Here is a 12,342-nt window from a genome sequence, read left to right as displayed (position 1 = left end):
ATGCTTCCTTATCACCATGGGCTGGGAACTGATGCTCTGAGACAGTAGATAAGGAGCCTGGTTTTCTTCTTTGTATCATTTTGAAAATACTTAGAGGACATCACTCATCTGCTTTCTTCTCCAGTACCCTTTCCTTGGTCCTGTACCCACCAGGATGGCTGTATTCTTGAATTCTGGCTGTTCCCAGTGCCAGACTAGCGCTTTTCACCTTGTTAATGATATTTATGAACTCGACACCAATGGTTTAGGTAAGTGGACGCATGAGTGCATTGACTGGGGTAATGCTATTGCAAACTTAGTAAATGCAGTGCAGTATTTATAAATTAACGTATCTGGAAGAATAGCAAGGCGGGTGGGAAGAATCTCCTCCTGCCTCCCTTTCATCTCTCTCAGTCTCATAGACGTGACATGGTTCAAATTTTAAGCAAAGCACATTCTTGCCCACATGTTATCTGGACATACTGATTTTGCTAAAAGAGTTGAACTGAGATTTTCTTTTCTTGTTTTTCAATTGTAGAGGATACAACAGATCTCCAAGAGCGAATTGAGAATAGTCTCAAGTCTCTGATGGAACAGTTAAAAGGCAAGTGCTCTCCTTGTGCATTTGCCCCTCTGCCCATAACTGTATCTGTATATATTTTATCTGGCAGTAACTTGATTTTATGTAGACATTGGCAGGATTTGAAAATAAACATACCTAAGTATTTGTCAAGCATTGTCTTTAACCTTTTGGAGTTCAAAAGTAGCAATTAATCAGTATCCAAATGAGTGTGGTCCTTTCCCCTGGCAGGTCCTCTTTTCCCCTGAGATAGAGCCTGCTGACCTGGAGAGTAGCCTCTAGTATTTGGTGTACACATACACATACACGTGCACACATGACTTTTCCTTTTTAATGGCACTCATCACTCAGTCCTAACTGTTGGGTAGGAACTGTTGTATTGCTCACCCAGCAAGTTTTCAGAGGCTGTAAATCACACTGGAGGAGACTGCTCATCTTTCTCCCTAAGAGCAACTGGTAGATTTGAACTACCTGTCTTTGGGTTGACAACACAATTCCTTACTCGCCTAGTGACCAGACTTACCTATGCACACCAGAGCTTCAAGTTCCCCCCGCCCCCCAAACATGCTCTTTCCCATATTTATAAAAATGCAATACTGAAAAAAAAATATGCTATACTGAACAGGAAGCAGTCCTCTTAACAGAGCAAGGAAAAACTGCATGGTTCAAAATCAGGAAAGGAGTGCATCTTGTGATGCATCCTGTCTCCATACCTTTTCAGTCTGTATGCAGGACAGATCATTGGGGAAGCAGGACTTCATGAGGGGAAATGTGGCATCAGGATTAGAGGTAGACTCATTAACAGCCTACATTATGCAGATGACACAACCTTACTTTCTGAAACTGAAAAAGACCTAAAGCGCTTGCTGCAGAAGGTCAAAGACTACTCTTCAATATGGATTGAAGTTCAACATCAAGAAGACAAAGATTCTTACCATTGGGCCTATTGGCAGGACCATGATAGATGGAGAAGAGATTGAGGTTGTTAACAATTACAGTGTGCTTGGCTCCACAGTCAACACTCCTAACACCAGCAGCCAGGAAATGAAAAGGCGAATTGCACTGGGAAAATGAAACCTCTCCAGAGTACTGAAAAGCAACGATGTCAGTCTAGAGACTAAGGTGTGCCTAATCCAGGCCATAGTCTTTGCATTTACTTGATGTTCATCAGAGAGCTGGTCAGTGACTAAAGATGACAGAAGAAGAATTGATGTCTTCGAATTGTGGTGCTGGGGAAGAGTGTTGAACATACCTTAGACTGCCCAGAAACCAAATAGGTCTGTGTTGGAGAGGGTGAAACCACGTTTCTCTTTTGGAGACTGGGATTTTGAAGTTCCATCTCATACTTTGGGCAAGTGGCACCAGTCCTTGGAGAAGGACATCATGCTCGAAAGGGTGGACGGATAGCACAGGAGAGGAAGGCCCTGGATGAGATGGATTGATACAGTAACTGGGGCGATGGGGGTTGGTGTGTCAGAATTAGTGAGACTAAAGACAGGGAGGGGTTCAGAGCTGCTGTACACAGGGTGGCAGGCAACTTGACGGCACAGAACAATAGCGGTACCGTAGTGAGCATCTTGGTACAGAACTGGATGTGCACTTTTTAAAGTATTTTCTTTAGATTCCATTCCAGAATTGTTTGGTAAGTGGGTACATCTACACGGTTTAAATCTAATCTATAAGGGTTCCCGCTTCCGCCCTTTTTTTACAGGAGAACATGTGAGTTTTTACTTTATTACCTAAGTGAATCGTGTCTGAGATTTAAAGGCTGATCAGAATTAGTAATTAACCTGTACAATCTGCTATGAGATTTGGAGTTCTGAGGGTAGAGTCTGTTCAGGCTGTACTGGTGGCTTCAGACCCTCAGTGACTCCATGAGAGAAAGATGGACAATCTCCCCTGTAGATTTACAGTGTTGTAAACTCAGTGGGGGGATTGCTCATGGGTCAGAATCGACTGAGGGCTGTGTGGTACACAGATATATTCTCATAATGCGTTTGGTCCTTTTGTCTATAATGGCATGAGTTTGTCTAAGTCCTTCACTTAGAGTCTTAATATTTTCATAGTCTACATGTGGAAAGACATACCTCGTGTTTGGACCCTAGAATCCATACTTCATGATGTTTTGTTTTTTTTAACAAAAAAAGAGACAGCACTTTTTAAAGAACTTCAAATAGATTTCATTTGGTATTTGATTATGGGGAGAAATGGGGAAAAAACCAAACCCCATAAAGTCAAAATTCTGGATCAAACCTCTGTATTTTCTTCTTCTTTATTAGATTGTACATCATGTTCCTAAAAAAGGCATTGGAACAAAAGTGGAATAAAACCGTACTGTCTGTTTGTTTTCAGATGTCTTCAGTAAATGTAAAGGTGACCTCTTAGAAGTTAAAGATGGTAACTTGAAAACGCATCCAAACCGCTTAGAGAATCTTGTCTTCTTTGTTGAGGTATGCTTTCAGTCTACTCTTTCATCGTAAATAGGGTTTATTTTTCAAAAGTAAATAGGTAATAGCCATCTTACGCCATTTAACCCTCTTTCTTCCACCCACCTTTTGTTAATTTAAAAGCAATTTAAACTATTTTCTGAAGGCACTCCGTTAAAGAATACGAAGACATTGATATTTAGGTAAAGCTTCTTCACATTTGCTTTCCTCGTCTCTAGGTTCCTCAAATCTAACTATTTTCTATTTATTCCTCTTTCTGACTCAGTTCTTTGTTATGTATTCTGTGTCCTTGTTGCTTACTAATTCCTAAAAGTCTTCAAGTCCAGGAGTGTCCAGAAGCTGACGGAGCCACATCTGCTTCTTTCTTTCACCCTGAGAGAACAGGCTGCCTCAGGTTCATTCCTGTCCTTTCTGCCATGGACTTGTTTGTAGATCTTCTCCTTGTTGTGTATGCTTCCTGAGGCTGCTTCATCTGCCAGGTGACAGGCACACTGTAAACGCCTTACAGATAATCCTTGTGTGAGTGATTGATGCCATTATAAGGGCAAATGTATGTACACACACATACAGCAGTTTAAAGGAAGAAATGTAAAGAGTTAACTAATTACATAAAGCAGGGTATCAGAGCAAGTTTCTCTATATGTGTATAAAGTGAAGAGTGTAGCACTACTTAACTGACTGGAGAGCTGACAGAGAGGCTTTTGAGTTCTGTACCTAGAAATGAGACTTTCCCCTTGGTGACAAGGATACAGAGGTTCTCTGCGTCCTTCAGGAAACTGGAAAAGCAGTGAAGGCTGGTTTTCAGTCTGTTCGCTATATAAGGGAATGAGGTCTGGTCGGGTGTGTGCTGTGTATCGGGTTGCTAACTGAAAGGTCATTGATTCAGATCCACTCGCTGCTCTATGACATGAAGATGAGGTGGTCTGTCCCTGTGAAAATGTGTGGCCTTGCAGACTGATGGAAGGCCATTAGGAGTTGACATTGATGCAACAACAGTGGGGTTTTTAGAGATGGAAGAGAGGATAAAGACTGAGGTACTCACACGATTCGCAGCAAGAGATTAAAGAAGACTTGGACCAGGATGATGAGTCTAGAAATGGGAGAGTGGAGTGTGGACCTTGGACAAGCAGTTGCACGGATTTACCTGGAGCCCGCCCCCATCTCCATCCATTCATCACCTTTACCTGATGAGCAGCACCCCTGGTGTAGGCCTTACTCATGAATTGGTTCTTTTCCTCTTTCAGACGGTTTCTGTCATCCTCTGGGTGTCTGGTTACTGTGAGAGTATCCTGCGGCCGTACAAATTAAATTTGCAAAAGAAGAAAAAGAAGAAAAAAGAAACCAGCATCATCATGGTAAGAACAGAAAAGTAAAAGTAACCATCTGGCAACTTTTTCTGTTTATTGTTTCGAAGAGCCCTTCAGGTCCTGGTGCTCAACCCCCACCCTTCCCTGCTCCTCGCCTGTTTCCTTTTAGGAGAATGTCTACCTTATTTTATTCTTTGTAAACATCTTGCCATCAATTAGTACAGAATCCATGTGATGATGACTGAATCTCATTTTATGCTGATGGTTCCAGACCACTGATTTTCCAGTTCTGGCAATTCTCTGAACTACAGCTTTCCTGATTCTTCTCATTCACATATATTTGTTGATGTATTTTTAATACCACTGTTTGTTTATTTATTACTTGGAACTCATTTCAAAAATTAAATTTAGTAAAATTCATTGTCATCAATATTCCAAATTTGGCTAATGGGAGTCACTTTTAAGCTGGTTCTTGTCCTTTAATGGGTCTTCATCAGTTTTTGAGGGAGCTCTGATGCCTTACCGGGAAGGAATTATGCTGCCAACTAAAAGGTATGTGGTTCGAATCCACCAGCTACTCTGAGAGAGAAAGATGGGTAGTCCCCTCCTGTTTGAGTTACTGTCTCTGAAGACCTCTAAGCACTTGTACTTTACCTGCTTATGACCCGAAGTCCCAGCCAACTGCTGAATGTGCTCGTTGTTGCCGAGCTTTCATTGCTAAGTGGTCATTTCAGTGGCAAAAGCTGTAGCAGTTAGTTATACTCTCTCTCTTCTGATTTCAAGCCTGACAGCACAGTGTTCTTCCCTTCTACACCTTCTTTCAGTCCATGTCCAGCATAATCAATCTATTGACTCTTTTATTGTTTTCCAACAATAAACACTAAATAGTTTTGGAATTACTCTTATCTCTTCCATTGGTGTTGTTGAGTTGTTGAATTGGAACTGACTCATAACTCAACCTCCTGCAGGTTTTCAGAGCTGTAATTGCTCATTCCCTGCGGTTCCACTATTGGTATCTACAATAAAGACTAAATATAGTTTATTTTCTTTTAGCCAGGTTTTTTGTTTGTTTTGAGTAGATTCTAGTAAGGATACACTGAAATTTACTGTGTGTATTTTGTGTAATATATTGTATAAAACATTGGAATGTACAACAGAATATACTATCAACATGATGTAAATATGATTCTTTTATTTCTTTGTATTTGACTTGGACAGTATACATTTATCATGTAACTTTTTAATGTGTAAAACATTAACATATTAGTATCATTTTCAAAAGTAATGTTATTTAGGACTCATTATAGCACATGGCAAACTGTTTAGTATCTTTACTGTTTTTCATTATTAATGCCAAAATTGTGTCTACTGTAGCAACATAGTAACCATTGTCATTTGAAGATGTTGACAATTTGGGTAGTAAAACTCACTTTCTGAATAATTCAACATGATAACAATTGGACATAGTGCTGCATACTATCATCCATTTAAAAACAAAGGGTATTTAGATATGGATGAGGCTACTCAATGAGAGAAATTCCACTTTTATTTTCTCTGCTCAGGGGAATTTAACATGTCATGGGTGTGAAGTTTAAAGGTATAGATCTAAGATGCTTCATTGTTTTCCCTTCTAACAAAAGCCTGCAAACCTAGCTTATCTAGTTGCTTTCTGGTATGTAGATTTTGAGTATGGGTGTTTTATTCTTTTACTAACAAAATGAGAATGACTTTCTCCTTTTTCTGATCATGAGAATAACCAATGAGTTTGTATATAAAGTGAAGCTTTCATGTACTTGCCAGTCATGGTTAATCACTGCGAATGTTTTAATATTAATATTAAACAAACTAGAATCATGCTATCTAGAAAGTCCTGCAGTTTGCCTTGTTGTGTTTTGTTTTTCCATATATCTTGGACATTCTTGCCATCCGTACATATAGATGTAGCTATACTTCTATACTATATATCTATATTTCAGTACATAAAGATGTATTACTTTTAATGGCTATATATCATCTTATAAGATTGGCATAGTTTATTCCTAGTAAGAAATACTTGATTCTAAATTTTAAAGTATAAGTATGGACATATTACAAAGATAAATTCATCATATCTTTTCCTTATAATACCTTTTAGAATTGAAATTCGCATATGTACCTTTGTAAGGCTTTTAATACATATTGACCAGTTCATTCTTTAGAAAGATCATAGCAATTTCTGCCCTTCATCCCCTGTGGAGTGTTAGGTGTACCTGTACTCTCTGCCCATCTCAAAGACATAGATAGCTCCCTTTTCTAAACGGTTTTCCTAATTTGTTGTTGAACTTTCACAGAGAAACAGAATCTTCTTGAGGGAAACGGTAACTTTGCTAATTGATTGGCTAGTTTTCTTACGTTAATATAATAGTTTCAAATGTTTAAAGAACTTATGTGGAATTAATTTTACATAAGACATGGATTAAATCGAGAACCTAGGAATTACTCTCATCTACCTAATCTTTGACAAAGGGCCACACAACTTAATATGGAAAAAAACATGATGTTGGCAAAACTGAGAATCCGTTTGTTAACTAAAGAAAACCTCACACTACATACAAAAACTAATTCAAGATAGAGCCAAGATTTAAAAATGTAAAATTTAAAACTATAAGCATCATAAAAGGAAGTGTAGAAGCAAATTTAGGGTCTCTAATTTATGGTATCAGTCTATTTCTTAATACTACTTTCTTGGGAAATGGGGACCCCCCCCCAACAGTAGAGGATAAGTTAGATGAATGGGCTCTTCTGAAAAAGAAACATTTATGTGGATCAAAAGAATGAGAAGAGAACAGGTTGGGAAAATTTATTTGGCACTGACATATCAGAGAGACTTCAACACCTAAACAAACACATGAAAATTATAGCCATTATTTTGTGCTGGGACTACTTGTAAATTCCCAGCTTGTCATCCTAGTGCCATCCACTGAAGCCATTCCAAGTCCTTGGGCCAGATCCTGGCTGGTTTCTTTTCACTTCTGGATCACTAATGCCTAATTTTACTGTTAACTTCCCTCTGTGTTCTCTTACCTGTCAGAGCAGGATCCCCTCACTAGTTTTTTCATTTGAACCAAGAATTTTACATTTTTATTCCCTGTTAACAAGAAATTGCAAAGACATGAGGAGAGTAAAATCTAGTCTTGGTTCTTCTCCATTATCTTGGGCCCAAGTTGAATGATGATCAATTAAGGTATTTCCTGTTGTTGGCTCATTTCCCCTTTCTATTGGTTTCTCACTTCCAAAAACACATAGAGGAGCTCTGGTGGCCTAGTGGCAGGAACCTGCACTGCAATTCCAAAGGTGTGCAGTTTGAATCCACCAGATGCTCTGCTCGAGAAGGAGGGGCATTCTCCTCCTGTGTAAGTCAAATCTGATTCAGTATGGTACACAGCAAGAAAATGAGAAAAAACAAACAAACAAACAAAAAAAACCCAACTCAAAACAAACCAGAACACCAAGCCCAACAACCACGTCATAAAAAATGCAGGCAAACACAACATAATGACCAGCTGGGCAGTCATGTTTGCTGAGCTGACTGTCCTTTGTCAGTAGGTTCATTTGATTTGAGAGACTGTATTAATGTCTGAAACAGGATCCATCTCTCTTGTTACCTATAATGATGCGTTAGCAGGAAATTGGAATAACTTATGTGACAAGAAATATGTTCAATAATCCTTTCCATTTTTTTCTCTCTCCTCTTTATCCCAGCCATCTGTCTTTACCAGTTTCCAAGACTATGTCACTGGACTCCAGACGTTAATTTCCAGTGTTGTGGATCATATTAAAGGGCTTGAAACACATCTTATTGCACTTAAACTTGAAGACCTTATTTTAGAAGATACAGCTTTCTCACCGGTGAGAGATTATATGCAACTTGCAGTAAGTTATGTTTATTCAAAAATATTTTTATTATAAGGGCAAGTTAATTGCTACTTCCTCAATTCTCTCCTTATAGAATTTGTATTTGAAAATTGGGATTTTTTTAATTTTTTTTTTAAATAGTGGTGGTCTGTTCTGCTTTACCTTTCATTTCCATACACCTTCAAAGTTACTCCTTTATACTAGGACAACTATGGACAACAGGCCGAGTTAGTGGGAGTGGAACTCCTGCTGTTCATATCTTTAGCACCAGAGGAAATGAACCATACTTTGAAGATGCAGGGAAACCAGGTGTATTCACATATCAAGTTTTGTTTTGAACAAATAAACTATGTATTCAGTTATTTTGCTACTTACAGTCAAATGGATACAGATTGCAGTGATAGTTTAAAACACTAATTAATAAGTTATTTAATTTTAAATATTTTACCTTTTTAAAGGTATGATATTGTCCTAAAAGGTAGCATGTGCAGCAGAAGAGGGAGGAGTGTAAACTGAAAGCCCTCTCTTCTGTCTTAACCCTGTATCCTGAGGCCCCTTTCCAGCAGGGAACCACTATTTCCGGCGCAGTGTTGGTGAGATAGGCATTGTGTTGCTCTATCTGCCTTGTCCTATCCTCTGCCTTTAGATGAAGATGTGTCCCACAGCAGCCGTATGTACCAACGGCCTGTGACACTGCCTAGTCCTCTAGTCCTCACAGTTCATCAGTGTGTGTGTAACATTGTTGCACCCACTGTGTCATCCAGCTTACTGAGGAGCTTCTTCCCCGACCCTCCACCAAGCTAGACTCGGACACGATGTCCTCAGCATCCTGGCTTGCTTTTTTGAGGAGCATTCTGGCTGCCTTTCTTCAACAGCCGATGGATTTGTTTTTTGATAGTCCATGTTATATTCAGGACTCTCCACCAACACCGCAGAATTCAAAGGCATCACTTCTTCAGGCTTCCTTAGTCACTGTCCAGCTTTTGCATGAGCATGAGGACTACTAGTGGGACAAACCCCCTCAAAATGATAGTTACCTGTTAACAAATGAGGTCATCAACATCAACGAATGTCAGATGTTTGATGCACGTCAGCTTTGTTGGGGATCTTGGAGATTCTCAATAAATAGATATTTACTGAGCTCACGCTATTGGCCTCAATGGGAACAGTGAGGAATAAATCGGAGTAAGCAGTTTTGCCAGGCAGACAGGGTAAAGTTGTCTCCCAACGAGGGGACAGAAGCACTGAGGTGAGAACGTGAGTTGTGTACGGCACTGTGCGTCCTCAGCAGAGCCGCAGTGCACGGCTTGTCGAAAACACTCAGGCACTAGGATAAGGGGCTCCTACAGTGACAGCTGAGTGGTGGCTTCTGTTCCAGGTTCTGCCTGCCTCCCAAAGGAGGAATACAATTTCCCATTTGGAGCATTTGAGAGGTTATCCATAAACTTTCAACTGCTCACAAATACTGTTAAGAAAACACTAAAAATCCCTGCCTCTGCCCTTGACTTTTGACCTTTAGAAAATCACATAATACCTCTAGGCCTCAGCTTCTCTGTCTGTAAAACGAGAGCATCACAGTATTCCACAGGATCATGGGAACATTGAATGAAACACTTGCTGCTGTTGCTAGCTGCTCTGGCATCAAGTTCCGTTTCATGGTGACGCTACCACAGAATAAAGCGTCACTTGGTCCCGTGCCATCTTCACGTGCTTGATTCCATTGTTGCACGACCACTGTACATGTTGAGTGAGTGGCCTCCTGCCTCGGGGTTCATCTCCCGCATCATGTTAGATAGCACTTTGTTGTGCCACTTTTCTCCCTAGTCTTGGTTTGGACTTGCACTGGAGGTGACTCCTTGTATTTGAAATATCACTGGCATAGCTTCTGGAATCATAGCAACATACAGGCCACACAGACATTCAAGGGGGAAAATAATACAGTCATTGACCATAAAATGCTTACCTTTGTTCAAGTCATGCTGTGTTTAGTATATTGAACAGTACCAGCCCCCAAAAGGGACCTCTGGTAATGTAGTCCACAGGGAGCTCCATTGCTGGCCCAGGGCCACTTTTTCCACTGCTTTGAATTCACCAGCACCTCTGAGGAGAAAGATGGCCGCCTCTTCCTTTGTCACTTAAATCCCTGGGAAATGCTGAAGGCCCAGCTTTGAGCTCCGACTCCAGGGCAGTGACCAGACTGTCAGATCTTTACAGTTCTTTATGGTGCTGCCCTTGTCAGTAAAACGGCATCTCATTTACTGTCGCTTCTGTTTTCATTCTTCTCCCATTCTCTTCCCCCCCCCCCACCTTTTTGCATTTTCTTGCTAAACTTGCAGCATTATGAGTACTTCCTCTGGTCTCCCACTCTGAGCCAGCTCCCCTTTCCTTGTCCCTGCAGATACCCACTGCTTACCATTGGCTGCTTGTCAAGACCTTTTTACTGAGCACCTTTATTCAGAAAATAGATTATTTTGTGCTTTTTATGTAAATGATACGTATTCTTTTTTTTGTTGTTGTTAAATGATACGTATTCTGTACCTTGGTCTTTTACCCCCTTTCCACTCAGTGTTAGATTCCAGAGGTCCTTTTAGGTCGATGTATATGGACCATTTTGATTTCAGCAGCTGTCTGGTATTCAGAGTAGGAATACAGCTTTTTAGGCTGTTTCTGTAGATTTACACTTAAACATACAGAACTGCCTGGAATGTATTTGCACATACCTTCTTGGACACATATACTCTGTACATAAAGTACTGTACAAACTGTAGTGCATGAAATGTATTTCTAGATACCTTCTAACGCACATGCAGTTCGAGGAAGATTAGTGGTTGTACCATTCACTGTAGTCTGGGGAGTTGTAATACTGCTAGATCACTTAAACCCCTCCAGTTCCCAGCTGTCCTCCTCCTCGTGTCAGAACAGTTTGAATGTCACATGTGGCAGTAAATGTGTAACTCACAGGTACAGCAGGCAGCAGGCCTTGGACTTTTTGTAACCATTTCTCCTCTAGAATCCATGAACTTCACCAACATAGAGGGGAGAGAGGCTTGCCAATATTCTAACTGGGAAACACTGACTCAGTGTGTTTTCTGGCTTTATTAAGGTCAGTAACACATTTCTGTTTTCTTTTTCAATGAAAACAAATAATCCGGAGCCTCAATGTTTTTTCATTTGGTATAGCTTATCACAAAAGAAGAATGTAATGTTTACACCCTGTAGTAATACTTTTTCTCATGAAAAGTATGGATCAGGAATCTCAGTTTTTCCACTTATATATAACTTATAACAAACTTAGAAGAAAAATGATGTTAAAGTGACAGTGTTGGAAAATCATGTAAATAGACAGTTGTGATGATTTAAAGCATTCTTTGCATTTTATGAAATCAAAAACATTCCGAATGGGACTAAAGAGAAAGTTTAAAGTGGTGTTTTGTTTTTTTTTAAAACAATTATCTGTATTGTAGTTTCTTCTCACAGATACAATAAATATTTGAGTAAAGCAGGACCACATAGTTGCCCTCTGAGGCATTTTCAACAACGTGTGCTCATCTTAACTGGGGAAATGTGACAGCAGTTTCTGAGCACTTTGGTCTTCTTTGTAGGAAGAAAGAAAATTTTCAAAGACTGTACAGGGGAAGGTGCAGAACAGCTATCTACACTCGCTTCTGGAAGTTGGGGAGCTGCTGAAAAAAAGACTTGAGACCACAAAGAAAATAAAGATTTAAGGCATTGTGAGTCATCAGCATGGATGACTGCAGCAGAGAATGACATCTTTCCAGGCAGAAGTGACATCTGGTTGACCATCATTTAAATCCAGAACTTCCTCATAAAATGCATGAAGGACTTTGATCGTGAATTAATTTTTTTTTAGGTATTAAGTATATACAACTGATTAAATTATTGTACATAAACCAGAAACAGGACCCTAATGTGGGTGTGACCACTTTTATAAATGTTCATATGCATATGGTAGCCACAAGAGAACCCCACTTTTCTTCTTCCCTCCTGTCACCAGAAGCATCTGGGACAGGGGCCCTATACAAGCAGCAATAGAAAAGGAAGCGTCAACCAGCATCCTCCAGCAGCCAGCGGCCTTTTGGTACAGCAGTGGGAGCATTGGTCAGGCCCGTGAGCC

At 40.0% G+C, this 12,342-nt stretch overlaps 1 protein-coding gene across 1 annotated transcript in view; it reads left to right on the top strand.

The window, feature by feature from the left end:
• NAA25 (N(alpha)-acetyltransferase 25, NatB auxiliary subunit) overlaps window positions 1–12,342 on the top strand; it is a 76,727-nt gene extending 64,385 nt beyond the window's left edge. Inside the window, exons 19-24 of the mRNA XM_006894677.1 lie at window positions 125–248; window positions 518–583; window positions 2,912–3,009; window positions 4,251–4,361; window positions 8,055–8,201; window positions 11,810–12,342. Coding sequence (XP_006894739.1) covers window positions 125–248; window positions 518–583; window positions 2,912–3,009; window positions 4,251–4,361; window positions 8,055–8,201; window positions 11,810–11,932 — 669 coding nt within the window. The 3' untranslated portion in view covers window positions 11,933–12,342. The remainder of the gene's footprint in view (window positions 1–124; window positions 249–517; window positions 584–2,911; window positions 3,010–4,250; window positions 4,362–8,054; window positions 8,202–11,809) is intronic.

The sequence above is a fragment of the Elephantulus edwardii genome, unplaced genomic scaffold, assembly GCF_000299155.1.
Source record: "Elephantulus edwardii isolate Elephantulus edwardi_28Jun2011 unplaced genomic scaffold, EleEdw1.0 scaffold00148, whole genome shotgun sequence".
Lineage (NCBI taxonomy): Eukaryota > Metazoa > Chordata > Mammalia > Macroscelidea > Macroscelididae > Elephantulus > Elephantulus edwardii.
Note: the sequence above shows the minus strand (reverse complement) of the source record. Positions and strands in the feature narration are given on the sequence as shown.